The sequence below is a fragment of the Pectinophora gossypiella genome, chromosome 9 (assembly GCF_024362695.1).
Source record: "Pectinophora gossypiella chromosome 9, ilPecGoss1.1, whole genome shotgun sequence".
Classification (NCBI taxonomy): Eukaryota; Metazoa; Arthropoda; class Insecta; order Lepidoptera; family Gelechiidae; genus Pectinophora; species Pectinophora gossypiella.
The window spans coordinates 5869247-5886197 of record NC_065412.1 but is presented as its reverse complement, the minus strand read 5'-3'; the positions used below and the strand labels follow the sequence as shown (position 1 = coordinate 5886197).

The 16951-nt window shown below is 36.9% G+C and overlaps 1 protein-coding gene across 1 annotated transcript; it reads left to right on the top strand.

Moving 5' to 3' along the window:
- Positions 1-14734: 14734 nt before the first annotated feature.
- Positions 14735-15775, top strand: LOC126369782 (uncharacterized). The gene is made up of 2 exons (XM_050014347.1): positions 14735-14812; positions 14990-15775. The coding sequence occupies exon 2, from the start codon at positions 14990-14992 to the stop codon at positions 15773-15775; it is 786 nt and encodes a 261-aa protein (XP_049870304.1). The 5' UTR covers positions 14735-14812.
- The last annotated feature ends 1176 nt before the right edge of the window (positions 15776-16951 follow it).

Genomic DNA, 16951 nt, shown 5'->3' with positions numbered 1-16951 from the left:
GCACCGTTCCTTCATTCCCTTTGTACTCCATGCTTCCTGGCACGCTTAATGGGATACCCTATGAAAATTCCGGGAATGGAATCTTTTGTGCTAAATAAAAATAAGTACAATAGGCGTAGGGTAAAATGTCTGCATTGGAAAGGTCAGTTTTCTTGCCGTCTCATCTGACAAAGGAGATTTTTTTATTATAGCAATAGAAACCGAATCGTCTGCAGTGAAAGGATCAGTAGTTTCATAAGATCTTGTTTAACTTCCTGTGCACGTAATATATATTATTTAGTCACGAGATGTTGTTTCCTAGAAGCTTTTATAAACAACATTGGCATTTCAATATAATCTGCATATTAATATAAACTTATGTAAACAATTCATGAAACATTGTCGTTGAAATTGACATTTAAATTTACACGGGAATTTATGTTCAGTGTATAGACATATATTAGACGATATAATATGACAGTATACGAGGTATTATCAGGACAAGGCAACATTGTGCCTGAGAACAATCTAGCGCCGGCACGACATTGTGGACTACTTACAAGATGTTTTGACAGGGCAGCATACATCTCGCTGCGGTGAGCCTGTTCGCCGGCGTTTCCTATCGGGTCTCGATGTTTTGTCGGCGACTCAGGGATATTACTCATCGCGACACGGAAGCGTCGACAGCGACATCCGCGATTGCAGCGTGCACCGTGTTTGTCAACGTCTGTGATATATATCGCCCGTGGCCGATGCCAAAACCACGCGAATGTGTGTGTACCTTTAGACTGCGTAACTTTTATTGGACTGTTCGGCAAATAAATCGGTTTTAAACTTTTATGGTCCACCGACTTCGTTATTAAAGTTAAGGATGTGTTACTACAATAAGTGCCCATTATTCCAAAATTTTTCCTAATAGGCTACTTGACAACCTAGTCAAGTGAGACACTTTTTACCAAACGTCAAAACGAAAGTTTTCTTTGGAGTTTATACGGTAATACTGTCTTGTTTCGTCGTGCTCTTTGTTACCTAATATAAATTAGGTAACAAAATTTATGTATAAACATAAAATCAAAAAATACGTGAAAAATGAAATTGTTTTTTGATCATCTTAGACTGGCTTGTATTTCTAGATTATCAATTTATAATTTATCTTTGACCCAGTCAAATACCCAAAAAGATCAAAAATACTTATGAGTTTTAAAGCTACTTTATTGTATGATTTTTTATTGTTATTATAAGATTTGGGAGCGCTAATGCCTTTTAAAATATCACACGTGTAAAGTCCTCTTTTCATTCTTACACATCTATTTTTAATGAGTAATAGAGTTTCATTCGATAACCATACAACAATTCAGCTCGGTTTTTCAGTATAATTTTCTATTTGGCGGCGTTCGACCGTCCCAGCTCAATGATCGAACTTCGCTCATATTTCTTCTCTTACGCAATTCAAGTTTGTTAATGAAAGACCCTTGTAACTTTAATCCTTGTAACTTACAAAAGTCATTTTGAAACAATTTGAAGGGCCGTTAAAAGGCTGCGCAGAATTTTCTTTTGTGAATGACGAATAGGATCAAGTTTATTTGTGTGACCTTTGATCTTGTTCATAACGCAAATGTCGAAGTTTGTCGGTTTGTGAATCATTAACGAACATCTCCGTTTTAGGAACTTTGACTTCTTGAAAATACCTAAATAGGTAAGGATTACCAACGTTATTTTCTATACGACACGTTAAAATGGGAACAATCCGCGGCTCCTATCTCTTTTAGGTTTCCTGACTTGAGATGTTTACGCACGAATAACTTTTCTCCTAAACTGTAACATAAATCACGTTTTTCACCTATGATATAGGTTCTTGAAGACACAAAATTTGTGTTACAAAAAGTCTGCTTATTTTTTTATAAATCATTCATAACCTAAACAAAAGGTAGTGAGCATTAACTTTTATGTTAAATACTATGACAAGCTGCCATTGCCAGCCCATTGATGACGTTAGTGTTACCATTCAATTGCTGTCTCCCACATTTCATGGACGTAAATTTTATTATTGAAAATTAAGTGAATTACTGACTAATGTATTTAATTAATTTTATTTGTCACACATATAAAAGTCATTAAAACTGTACGTGAAACTTTTACTAAAAGTATAAAATTTCCTTGCAAAGTAAATTAAAAACATGGGCTAACCTTGAAATGCTAGTTGTCAGTTTTGAGCATACCTGGTCTTCTTATACCATGAACACGCCGAAAGATAGGTATCTACGCCGTCCTCTGAAAGTAGGTACCTATTATGTACGAAACAATAAGAAAAACTGTGGGCATCTAGGTGGTGCCAATGCTTCTCACGGTATGTTGGTATAGTTATACAGCTGGACAATGTTGTTGATGGCACTTTTATTAATTTTGTAAATTTTATCACACGATACACGTTATTGCAAATTGTAAAGGAAAAGGCAAGTATTGCCAACAAAAACTACAAATTACCTGTATGGCATTACTTATTGCCAAATAAGAAAATAAATAAATATAAAAGATTTACAATTTGAAAGGTTCGTAAAAGGATTTGAGTATCGTACGTCGTAAGACGTGCCAGTGAATTCATCTAAACCTTAATCCACCCAGAGCCCGCGAGTAATGACGCGAAATTGTTGCAAGAAAACGTTTCTACCTAATGTCTGGAGAAAATGATGGCGAATTTTACATCTGTTTGATCTTTTATAACAAAACACGCTGTTTCAGACAGATATTTTACGTTGAAATAACTACGCGATTTATATAAAAACCTAGGGCTTACTTTTCAAAGGAAACTCTTTATAGATAATTCAATCAGCGGATTTATTTCTTAATCTATCATTTTTTCTATAGACTTTATTTCATTTTGATAATACCTAACCAACTAAAATTTCTATTTTTAATATTCTTTCTTTTTTGAGCAATAGGCTCGTCTCCTATCACATTTGGGTCTCAAACATAGCTGGCGAGCAGTGGGTGTATGTATATTATGAAATATTTAGATGTGTTTATTCCTTTTTTGTAGACCTTGTCTGAATGTAATAGTAGATATTTATAAAATAAGAATTGGCATCTGAGAGATCGCTAGGTATCTGAAAGTGTCTCAACGTACATACCTTGTGATTCAAAGATATCATTAACACAAGACCATTATTCGGTGTGGCATTGTATGGAGACGACCTTAATATTTTTATCCATAATCTCAGCATAACCCGTAACCTTAATTGAGCCCCCAAATCTGTGGGTCCGTTTAATCGCATTACCATTGTGCTAATTTACCGTGCTTATATCACAACGAATGTTTGTTAAACGGATGTTTCGGGATTTTCGAAATGTTTGAATGCATTTTAATTGTAGGTAATTTGGAGGGATAGGTAGTTTATTTATTTGGGAGTAGTTATACCTAGATTTTATACTTAACGTCCTTATATATTTGAGTCGGAACACGTTCATTACTTCGTCGGTGAAAAGGCTAACGCTGAAGGCTCTTAGCCCGTCTAATTTAATTTCTAAGGAAATGAGTACATGTATAAAGTTTGGATTGAGGTTTCTTTTAGATCTACTAAAATAGTCCTTTTAGATATGTGTGCCGTAAAAAGACCATTACACGTAAAAAAGGCGAGGCGAGTTGTCAATAAAGTAAAAGCTTTATACCGTCACAATGTGACCTTCCAGCGGATCCAGCGTAAAGCCTTTTAATGAATAGAGTGAGTAGTCAGAATATGTCCAAATTGTCTAATACGCTCGGCCAAGCCGGCCCATTACGTTTCACAAATAGACCATTAGGCCCCAATCCCTTTGCTATTTCAAAAGGATGGAGGGTTAATTTACGAGCTCAAAATTTAAATCTACGGCCAACTTGTTTAATAGTAGCCTTCGGGTTAACTGTGTTGTTAAACTGTATTATTATGAAGCGACCTCACACGTTTACGTATAGTGGCGGAAAGGAAGCTTTTCACTGAGTTCGCTCGTATTTTAAAAGTAAACAAAGCTCTATCTAAAGGCGCTCACAAACGGAAGTCATTTGCGCGTTCCCACTCCCGAGCTATGAGAGAGTTATGAACGGTGTTACACGCTTTGCTATATCCAGTGATAATGGCGCTTAAAAAGAGCGGAACTTCAACAATTTACTTGTTAACCGAGTTTTGAGATGTAAGTGAAAGACTGTTTCAGTTTTTATTTATTGTTAACCTAGTTACGTAGGTAACTGGCATAAAAATACTAACTGCCAAGTAACATAACACGTTCATATTAAGTATACTAAGTACGTTTTGGACCTTGTATGATAGTCGGTGACAATTCCAGATCTAAAATTCTAATAATATTTTCGAAAACCACCAAAAATCTCAGAAAACAAAACGAATGCGGTGCTCAGCAAACTTTTTTTTTGTTGTGAACCTAAAACATTCAAGCCGAGTTCAACGAAATTAGGTAGCAGCCGGCGTGATACACAATGCAAATATGAATCAATAAACAAAGAGAAACTAAAAGCGCTTTAGAACTTCCATTAAACTAGAAACAACGAGGTTGCCTGAACAGAGTTAGGCTGAGAGGCCACTCACCCACCATATGAATGAAATTCTAAAGGTTAGCGTCCAATGCTCAACAGCACATTTATCGCTCCAGTTATTTTTGTCATAATGTCTAATACGGTTTAGCTCCAACGCTTACCGAGGCTTCTTCTGAATGGTAAAAGGCTTGGAAACAAATGATCAATAAGTAGGTACTTACTTACAGAAAAATAGGTAAAGAACTCGATTGCAAAATTCGAAGTAATATTCAAGACACTTTGCAATATTTGCGAAAAAATCTTTTGTAGATATAGGTATTCATTATTATAAATTCTAGTTTATTTTTTAATCTACCAGACCCGTTACTTCACTTCTACCAGATTTAAAATACGTTTACATACTTTATTAAAAGTAGAACATCAATTTTGTACTGCCAAGCTTAGTGGGAAGTGTTCAACGTTAGGTAGGTACTTACTTGCGATTTCTTCACAAAAAATACAATGTAGCTTTATCACAACCTCAATATTTCATGGCAACAGTGAAAAGGCGTCTTCTGAAATAAGCGCTCTTTAGTAAAACGATATACCTAAGACTACCGAGGCAGGATTACTTTTCGAAATAGGTAAGTGAATTGAATCTCGTTCTGTGAAATGTCAAGTACAACAAAATAAGGATTTCCGATCCCTTGACGCGTCAGTTCTTATTCTATTTTTATTTACATTTCAATAATAAGTAGATTCTGGTAATTGCTACTGTCTGTAAATCTGTGGGAGTATCCCCAGACATCGCTACAATCAAAGGCGACATTTATTTATTAAAGGAGAAAGCGTGGGTAGCGAATACACACAGATCGATGTCAACATGAAGTGCTTTTAATATTATGGCCTTAATCAATGACTGAAGTTAGGAAACTACCTATTATCATGTTATTTATAACATATTAGCATTCATGGAGATTGAAGACAATCAAGATCGTTCAGCATACAAAGCAATGGATTGGTAAAATAACAACAAAAAGTACACTAAATAAATAGAAGTTGACGATGAATAAAATATATAAAAAACACTGGCTTTACGTTTTTTGAACGGGATAACTTTTCGCAACGCTGCGCACAGGAAGTGGTGAGAGACAGCCTTTATAAATACGAGTCCCAAGCGCCAGTTGTCCACAATTAATAATAGAGGTGTGCAAGTTGAATGGCGTATGTTGTTGCATGGGCTTCTCTGCTGCACGCTGAATACAGATGAGGTTATTTATGCAAATTTGCGGCGCTTCGCTGCGGCGAGTGACGCCCGGTTTCACTAATCCCCGACGTCATAAGTGATTGATGCGCGTTGACGTCCTGCCGTGTTAGCGATAGCTGCTAATATGGTTCCTAACTCTTTCTAGATTCGGTTAATAAGATGGTACTGGCTATAGACGTTTATTGGGTGGAGCTAGACGTAACAGATCAAATTAATAAATAAGGCGATTCTCGCATAGTGCCCCGCACGACGCATGTTCCTAATATTTTTAAACTGTTTTAATCACACGATATGTAGCTATTGATAGAACTCATCGTAATTACACAGCTCCAGCAATTGATATTGCTAGCCAGATTAATATTTACTTTGCCGTTTACCAATATATTCTATTGGAAATTAACGGCGAATGCTTCGTTGATCATGCAGGATGTAAGTACGTAGTCGTTACATGAGTCATGTCATGTCTTTGGCGGTTCAATAATAACCCTGACACCAGGGTTGCTGAGGTTGGTAATCCACCATACAACCCACACGATAGAAGAAGATATGAGCGTTTGAACAGTACATGCAAACAAGCGATCAGTAACCGAATGCTGAACTATAGTATAGATAGGTATGACCCAATTAATTGTCAAAGTTTGTCATACCCGGGAAGTGTCTAGTTAATTCCTAGGAGTATTACATACATAAAACCCCTCTTCTGTGGACACGCGACATCTTCAACAGACACTGAGCATTCGTATGCTTTGCATTTGCTTGCGCTGCGCTACCCCTATGGGTAGCCTACTGATATTTTTATACTATGTTCATATAACATAACATAAACTGCCTATATACGTCCCACTGCTGGGCACAGGCCTCCCCTCAATCAACCGGAGGGGGTATGGAGCATACTCCACCACGCTGCTCCACTGCGGGTTGGTAGAGGTGTTTTTACGGCTAATAGCCGGGACCAACGGCTTAACGTGCCTTCCGAAGCACGGAATCATCTTACTTTTTCGGACAATCAGGTGATTCAAGCCTGAAAAGTCCTTACCAAACAAAGGACAGTGTCACAAAGTGATTTCGACTATGTTCCCATCGGGAATCGAACCCGTATCTCCAGATCTTGAGCCTAACGCTCTAACCACTAGACCACGGAGGCTGTTCATATAAAGTGAACTTTTTATCGGCGTCATCCCCACACACGTGTCATCAAACTCGAGTTGATGGAGGGGCCTTGGGTAGGCAGACTGGTAATTTAGACCAGACTTTCCAGGGATGTACGAGTGGAGGGCATAATTGCTAAAATCGTGATGGATAAAATTTATAAAATTATGGATATTATGATATTTCACAGTCCAAAGCATTTAATCCTTATGTTGTGGATATACCACCAATCCGCAAAAATAAACAAAACAAAACTTTTTGCCTCTTCTTTTTTGATGCGAACAGCAAAGTACTGGAACTGTCTGCCGTCGTCTGTTTTTCCAACTCGTTATAATCTGGGAGTCTTCAAGGCTAGAGTGAATAGGCATTTGCTAGGTAACCGTGATCCACCGTAGTCGTTACTTACCATCAGGTGAGATTGTGGTCAAACGCGAGTCTATTTTATTTAAAAAAAAGGTACAGGAAAGGAAAGGAAAAGTTACTGCGTTTTGCGTTATACAAATTAGTTAGGTAGATTTTTTTCAGTGACCTCCTTTTATTTTGTCAAATAGTCTTATGATATTGTTATTATAATTGGCTACGACGAGGTAGGCATAAGTATTAGATAAAATCCTCAAAAAAATAAGGATACTTACAAAAGTTATTTTATTTTGATGTTTCATATTCAAAGAGTCTACTCGTATTAACCTGACATTTTTTAAACGCGCCTCGACAGCGCATCATACATAAATCTCGTGATCGATCCTCATCGAGATATGTGAGACAACAGGGTGTCAACAGATGACTTGTATTTTATATATTAAAAATGTTCTTAAAGGTCTATCTTAAACTAGGTCTAGGTATTAGAATCCATAATTGAAAATACCAATTGATTTTATACCTAATCATTAAAATCCATAAGCGTTTAAAATCTTTAATATCGAAATGTATAAATTGAAAAAGTGTATCTTTAATATAAATAATTCAAATACTTACGCATAAAGATTAAAAATCATAAATTAATGCATATACTTTCAATATAACAGCGTCGGGGTGCCACGGAGTTCTGTGCCCGCTTCGCTAGCACCCGTTACCACCATTGTTACCTATACGGAAATTATATTCAAATTATGGGTTTTTCTAGTTACTTATGGTTTATAAAATTATTAATTTTCATAATTATGCCAAGTAATGGTATCTAACTATCTATCCATCTACTCAGCCTGTGTCCACCCTTTGCTGAGTATAGGCCCCCTATCTGTCACGCCATCCTTTCCGGTCCTGTGCAAGTCTCATTCATTGCTTTTCGGCGTACCTCACAATGTCATTCGACCAGTCAGGTGGCTGGTGGTCTGCCTCGATATCGCATACCATCCCTTGGCCACCATTCAGTAATGGTACATACGATATCATATTATGCTTTCTAATCATTATGTGAATTTTCAAAATAGGTGTTTTAGTTGTATGGAATATAAGAAACTTCCCTAATACTAGACATTATTATATAAATAAATAAGCTGCCTGGTAACACATGTGACATTTCGTAAGTTTCTGTTGTGTTCAATAAAGACTATTAATAAACTGAATACGTATAAATTTAATTAATTAAGCGTGGGTGGAGTGGTAGACGCCTTTCAGCATTATCCTTTTCAGAAATATTTAACTAATATTAACTGGATTACGTAGGCGAACATACATAATTCATTAATTTGAAAGGAAGATTTGAAATAGAATGGGATATTTCAGGGGCCTTAGGCGGCTCAATAATAACCCTGATACCAAGAATGGTGGGGTCGATCATTGATCCACCCACACGAGAGAAAATAAAAATGGGATTTTCGTTAGATAAACTTAGCGTAAGAGATACGTGTTACAAGTCGAATTTCAAATAAATTACAGATTTGCTGTATCACGCGCAGGAGTTGAGACCTAAAGTTTTAATACCCCCATCACAGTCTGGTGCGGAACGAGCATTCCAATTAGTGCACGAGTCTCATTAAGATGCAGATTCTTGGCACAGGCTCTGATATCGCAGGTTAGGACGTGATCAAGTTCAGTTCATTCGTTCACAGCTACACAGAGTTCAATTAGACGGTGCTACGTCACCCGCCCCACCCGCGGCGGTAACAAAGTTCTAATTAGCATTTTATTATAACGTAATTTATATACAGATAGGATTATGTCGCGGAGATCGACTTAACATAAATACGGAAGTAACCGGATACTAATTTGTTTGTGTCTACGAGTTGATTGTTTAATTAATTGACGTTGGTGTGTGCGCGTGTACATTTTCTCTTCTACCTTAGGGTTTTCATCATCTCCCTAGCATTATCCCGTTTTTCACAGGGTTCGCTTACCTGACCTGAAGATTTGACAGGACTGGTTTTTTACAGAAGTGACTGCCTGTCTGACCTTCCAATCCGCGAAGGGAACACCAGCCCAAAACAGGTTAAGTCACATACTTCCGAAAATGCATTTCTCGGGAATGTGGGTTTCCTCACGATGTTTTCCTTCACCGCAGAGCACGTGATAATAATTTATGATCCAAACATGAATACGAAAACAAATTCGACAATCATTGGCTTAGGCCTGTGCTGAATTCCAACCTGCGACCTTAAACTGAGAGGTAAGCGTTCTACCAACTGGGCTACCACGTCTCTACCTTATGGTTTAAAAAACGAAAATATATTAGTATCTACTTGTAGCATTCGTACATATTATAGTACTTAGGATCTATACTAGATCATATATTTTGACGTTTATCTGGCTCCTGTTTGTTGAGAGATGAGTGTTTAGCAAAATGTGGTCTAACAAATTAGTCCTACTAAAAGTGCGCTCTATTGAATTTTGTGTCACTTTGTCCCTTAACTTGGAATATTGAAAATACCGAATGTCGAAAAATCCTTTTATGAAGCTGTAACAAAGTGTGGAGTATCAAAAATTCAGGGTGAAAATTGACAAATTTAGCGTTAAGTCCAGAAGGAAGCGCCGCGCGGGGCTGCGGCGTTTCATGAATAACGCAGGAGAGACGCCGCCTTTGCCGTGTTACCAACGTAATAACGCCAAATTCTTTTTTACACGTTCCTCGATTTGTGGACCAACGTACAATACCTCCGCACTTATGAGACCCGAATAATTTTATCGTGGATATTTTTCTTCGTGTCGATTTGTAACAATTTATGTCAACCCTATTTCTTCTATCTGTAAAAAACGCAAAAGGATTTAATATGATATCTTACGGTTTAGGTAAAAACGTCGGCGCGGTTAGATAACTATATATTACGAAAATTTATTTTTTAGGTGCCTACCTATAATGCAGACCACTAGGTAATTTGTCTTGTCTTGGGAAGTCTCTGAAGTTAACTAAATTACCATTTTTTTAAAGAAAATGAAGAGCATTTTAGATGTTAAAGATGCCAATTTCGTGAAGCTTTTTAGTAAAAATACAGTTAGGGTTGAACATGTTATCGCGACGCGGAATGCATTTAACACTGCAGAGGACCGATTCGTCGACACTTTTAGTCAAGGGAAGACAAAGCGAGTAGCTGTCAAAAGACTGCTTTGTCATTCATTCGGGCTTGTTCAATTTCAATTCTTTTACAAAATAATTGAATGTAGTTCCATTAAGTACGTAAATAATGTAGGTATGTTATTGTTTGTGATAAATGTTTGCTTTCGATTTTTCATGTCTATTATTTATTGAAGTACCGCCAAATCACGGCAGTATTAGGTTTGTGTACGGCAGTGAGCTGTTTTATTTATTTTTCAAGTTACGTAACTTGACCTTGGGACCTAAACGTTTAGGTCCCGCCCCCCAACACACACATAATTATTATATACCACATATTTTACAATTATGTAAACGGTTCCCTTACGTTATTATTATTAGGTACCCCCTCCGGATTATTGAGGGAAGGCTTACAGCAGTGGCAAGGATTTATAATAGTCAGCTTATGTGATTATACACTTGTGAAAAGACTCCTATCTTATGTTATTTCTTTTCAAAGCACACTGCAAAATCTTATAAAAATAAAAACAGTACCCATTCCTAAGATGAGAAAAGCGGATGTTTCTATATTCTTAGCCGGGCTTAGCCGGGGTAAAACAGTAGTGAGCATTTCTGAGAATACGTTCAAATTCGGCAAGAGGACGAATTTTCATCGCATACAGGGCCTGCAGGTGCTTGCTGAATAAAGAAAGCTCTAGCTGCCGAGAATATTTTTATAAGGCGAGTGTATCGTGCTCCACTGCGTCTTAGCGGAATCACTGCTTACATTTTAAAGCTCTGCAGAATTTTAAATATCACGAACTACGTCTTTTCATGTCACAGCGAGTAAACTACTTCTCATGCTGTTTCATAAAATGTGACACGAGAAATTGAATCGCGTCTCGCTAAAATATGAGTTACATTTGTAATTTATTCGCTCTTGCACTTTAACGGTTTTTTACCTCATTTTGTAATAATCATACTTGTAGTAACATAAAATGTCAAGAAGCAGGTACGTGTACAAAAACATACATTAAGTTTAAAGTTTAAACGACTTGCATTATTAGAGACATAACACAGCCGTTGTTGAACAATAGTTAGTGCTGTCAGTAAAACAATATTTCCACTTTTGTGAATTTTATCAAAACTTTCTTAGAAAATATTTAACCCTTCTTGTAATAAAGTTGTTCCATCTCTTCAGTTCTCTGGAAAATCTAGTATAAGCAAATGGGCAAGTAGCTCATCTTTCTTTGTCCGCATTGTATTTACGTATTCCATGTAAATGTTTTCATTTAGCAAGCTAACTCAAATGAATACATTTTGCGGTGAGACCGGTAATGTCTGCGGTAATAGCCCATGCATGTTTAAAGTAAGAAAAACCACTGCTATTCATCTATTTCAGGCTAGGTTTCGGCCTAATTACCTGCATGACTAACGAGTAGGCTAGACCATTTGCAACTAAGCCTTCCCTTTTGTAGAGTTCATTTATATAAAGTTATTTCTATGCAAATTAGACCTCGTGTATCACAGCCGGTGTAAACGATACTCGGAACTGGTTTTATGGCTTACCGGCCCGCACCGAGTTTTCACACCTATGCATTGATGCGATAAAAATATTCAAGCATTAATTAGGTACTACAATTTTTATTATTAATTATTATTGAATGACAGTTTGAAATAGCTACATAATATAGTATGTACTGCCCGTAATCCTGGAGCAGAGACACATTTCAAATTATTATCCTTCCTTCTTGTATTTTCTCAAGACCAGATAAACTAAACACCGCACTACAGATAACCGTTTTATACATATAGAATTTGAATAAACCTCCTATAGGAAAAATATATCACGGATATAACACGATAAGAAAGAAATATTGTGGAATATCCAACAATAAACCTGACACACGTCAAGGGTGTGTTGTAGGGTAAGAATTGGCAGGCGAAGCGCACGCGCTAGCTCGCCGACACTCTCGCCCTAATACACAAGTATTTCGATGAAACTCCTAAATAATATATATTAATGTTATGCACGCATGACATATATATTTGTATTTGACAATATTAAAATATTTTTTCATAACATAACTTACGAGTATTTCTGAGTTAATATTGTGCGTGAGTTAATATAACGTCATACATTTTTCAATAGGTACGTAAAAGGTGAATATGCTGCAACATTAAAATAACATGCCATAAATAACAACATTAGGTATAATATGAAAATATTATAGTAGGTAGATAAATCACCCGGGGTGAGAGGACTGTTTTTAAAAAGACAATTTAATTGAATTTAAAACTATTTATTTAGAATAAGACACACGTATTGTCTAAAAGAAGTTCAGCTTAAGACTACTTTAAAAACTAATGGGAAGGGACCAAGCGTCTGATCTCATCATAGCTTATCTTATGCAACGTAGCGCATTCTCTAGGCAGTGTAGACGCTTCATGAGCTTATCTTGGTGAATGTGCAACGTGGCGCATTCTCCAGGCAGTCTGGACGCTTAACTCCTCCCTCCATAACTTCGAAATTCTCAGGGGATGATTTTTGAGACTGAGAATTTCGACGTCTTCTTAAAGTTATGAAGATACCTATAAAAATTGTTAAAACTAAGATTATATATAAAAATAGAGTTCCTATACTAATGCTATTTATATTTACCGCACTTACACTTTTATCACTTTCACTTAGCACAACACTGTCAGCTTTTTTTAGGGCGTACGACAACACTTGGAGATGTCGCAGGTCGACCTCATCCAAGTTGATAGGCTTCCAGGGCGATGCTGCTGCTGAAGTTGGGATTTCCGGAAAATTTATAAGAGGTAACTTGGGATATAATATTGGAGATGCTTCGGAACTATGATGCCTCAGTGTGACGTCATCGATTTTTAGTTCGCAGTTATCATCGATCACAGCCAGGTAAGTACCTCTGATGTAGATTCTGCTCATCTCACTTCCACAGCGTGTCTTCAAAAGGATGTTGGCTTTAGAGTAGAGAATCCATCGATTAGGTTGTATGGGCTCTACTTTAATTGTCTTCACTTCCACCAGGACAGGATAACAGGTGGTAATATTCATAGTAAACTTCATTAAGTCCGCCACACAGGTATCCTCCATGGATCTTGGGGGAATGTGTTCTTCGTAGCAAATAAAGAAGCCTCTCTCCAACTCTTTGCAGCGTTTGGTGAGTGAGAATGTGTTCGAACCATTCGCAATAAGGTAAGGTTGTTTTGGGATAATTAGGACAGATTGATTTAGGTTGTTTGTAATAGGTAGAGGAAAGACGTGATAATAGTCGTATATTCCCTTTTTGACCAAGGGAACTTCGATGATAAAGACTATCTGATTTTCTTTGATATATGCCTTAATCTCTACACACTGCTCTATTTTAATTAAATTTACATAATTTACGGGATATGCAAGGCTCTCTTTACGTTCAATTTTTCCTAAAACAGTTACAAATTCGTCAGTGTCTAATATTGACTGGTGGAGAGTTCCCATTTTGCTAAATGCTATTGCTGTTTCTATTTCATCCAATCTGATATACAACATTTGGAAGTTATGTAAAAATAAATTGTAAATATGAATTAATCTATTGTTTGTAAAATTTGTCATTGACTCATTCAGTATTTTTCTAATGTCCCAAATTTCCCTATCCAATTGGATGAAATTATTTTTTGTTACATTGCTGTTATTCGTAAATGTCCCCAACATTTCAGTGACCAGACTCATTTTCTTTAATTCTGAAATTTGTCGAGTTTTGAGTTCATTTAACATTTTATCATACTTCACAGCATCCTCATTGTCCAAGTTGCCAGTTATTACTTTTATAAGTGACCCTAAAGGGTTTAGTAGTCCACGTTTTATTCTTTTTGATGGATTTAATTGTCTGAATTTAGTGAAAGTTATGTGTTTTAGGTGATCAGTTTGACTTTTGACATTCGCGAGTTCGAAATTAAAAACATTCTTGCCAAAATGGTTTAGGACGTGTTTGTTGAGGTTCGCATAGCGGTTGAAATTAAACTCTATATCATCGTATACTAAACTTAAATCTAGATTCTTAATTATTATCCACTTATCGTAACTTATAATAGCAGTTCCCTCTTTTACAGGAAGTATCCCGGGATTGTGTTCAATCCGTTGTAGCTTGGCCTCCTCCTGGCTCTGGCTCAACTGGACCACCAGCAGGAGCACGACCCTGTGGAGGACGACGAATGTCCTTAACCCTAGATAACTAAACATTCGTCCGCTCGACGACGCGCTATGCCGCGAAATTGAAGTTTACCTATTATTCCGCGTCCCCCGCCCCCGCCGCTTTTTCTAGCTTCCTGATTTGCAAAATAGTGCATCGCGTGACACGCCCGAGGTCACACGACAATTAGGTCGAAAGTTACAGGAATTTCGTCGTCCGCTCGACGAAAGTTTAGTAATTACGTAAGTTTGGCAAAGGTAAGTGAATGAAGTATTTTTTTATAATTATTTTTTAATTCTTTATAGTGATAACGTAAGGTTTATTTAAATTTATTACTTTTATAGTTATTTAGCCAATTGTTATAAATTCCTTGTTATTGCTGAAAAATTTGCCTGTTTTAGTCAAAATTTATTAACTTTTCGATCGTTTTTTAGATGGATTTGAGAAAACAAGATGAGAAAATACGTCAATGGCTTGAGCAAGATATTGAGGAGGACAGTAAGGGAGAGTCAGACAATTCAAGTTCGGAAACGGAAGATATTGTGGAGATGGAAGTTCACAAAAATACGAGCAGCGAATCTGAAGTTTCCAGCGAGTCCGATTACGAACCAGTTTGCCCAAGTAAGAGACAGAGAACGCAAATTATTGAATCAGAGGAATCTGATAACTCCGAAAGTATTCGCCCAAGCAGAAGACAGACAAGTCGGGTTATTGATTCGGACGAAACTGATGAGGATGTAATGAGCTCCACTCCTCAGAATATCCCTCGTAATCCGAATGTTATTCAGCCAAGTTCCAGATTCCTTTATGGTAAAAATAAACACAAATGGTCGTCAGCAGCCAAACCATCTCATAACATGTTGAATCTATCGATTATCAATGCGTACGTTGTATACGTTTCTAATAATGTTAGAAATAATAAAAAACCTATGTCTCGGCGTGACTTCGTTATAAAACTAGGAGACCAACTTATGGAGCCCTGGCTGCGGCAGCGGTTGCAGACGGTGACTTTGAGACGTGATATCAAGGTCATGATACAAGATATCTTAGGGGAGTCTTCTGATCTAGAAGCCCCTGTTCCTTCTGTGTCTAATGTGCGTAAAATCTGCTACCTATGTCCTTCCAAAGCCCGAAGAATGACAAAACACCGATGCATTAAATGCAAACAGGCTCTTTGCGGGCCCCATAATGTTGACATATGTAGTCGCTGTATTGAATAGTTTCACTAAGTAATTTTGTTCCTATTTAGTACATAAGTAACACATAATTATTGTGATATTCAAAACTTAAGAGGTTTAATAAATAATAATAAAAAAAAAATGGTTTTTATTTCGTAGTCTGCTCGACGAATGTTTAGTTATTACGTAACCGTGAATATAGTTTAGTAGTCTAGGGTTAATAGGTACATTGGTATTACGGTTCCTAACATCGACAGGTACTACATTCCTACTTATCTCTCCAACCACTTCTGCTTTTTGAAACCGGGGCTTATCTTTACCGGGGACACCGTAAAATGAAAAGTATTTTATCAGAGCTCTTACTACTTCCGGTGTAGAGCGATTAGGAATTTCGAAAGCCTGTCCTAGTTTACTAAACGCATCAATGATGGTCAGGAAGTATTTCCCTTCTATTGAGAACAAATCCATAAACAATTCTTGGAAAGGTTTTGTCTGCGTCTGTGTCAACTGCAATTCAGGTTTGTATGGTTTGCGGTCGTACTTCATTGCTTTACAAATTTGACACGCGTTTATCACGCTACTGACTGTTATGTTCATATTGTTCCAGTAGTATACGCGTTTCAGCTTCATGAGAGTTTCGTTGATTCCTCGATGACATGTCTTACTCTCGTGGTATTTTAAAACAATTTGTCGTTGCTCTTCTTCGTCCTCTACATGTATAACTCTTTTAGTGCATTCAAATAGTTTGACTGTTCCTTTTCTAAATAGTTTTATAGCCGCTTGTGTAAACTGTTTACGGTGAATTTCATTTTCAAAATATATGAAATGCTTAGTTTTCGGTTTTACATATTCTTTTAGGAATTGAGTGACCAAATCTGGCCTATTTGTTGGTAAATGTGCTTCTAATATCTTTTGATTGTTACTAGAGATATTCTTTACAGCCGTTTCGTTTCTGTTCCATGTATAAATTAACATCTGATTAGGTTTAGAGTCTATGGCTTCGTTTAGAATAGGTATGCCATTTGTGTCCATGTCTGGTGCCGAATGAACAGTTTGTGATAGAGACATGTTACTCATCGTTCCTTCTGGTATTGTAATGGTGCTTTCAGAAGGCGATAATATAGGGTACTCAGTTTCTAACTCATGCTTTGTTGTTTCTTCTTTCTCTCCACTGCTTATTGATATTACTTCGTCTTCCCGATTTGGTTGCGCGTTACT

Coding starts and splice junctions, on each gene's coding strand:
- LOC126369782 (XM_050014347.1), top strand. CDS start 14,990: ATGGATTTGAGAAAACAAGATGAGAAAATACGTCAATGGCTTGAGCAA.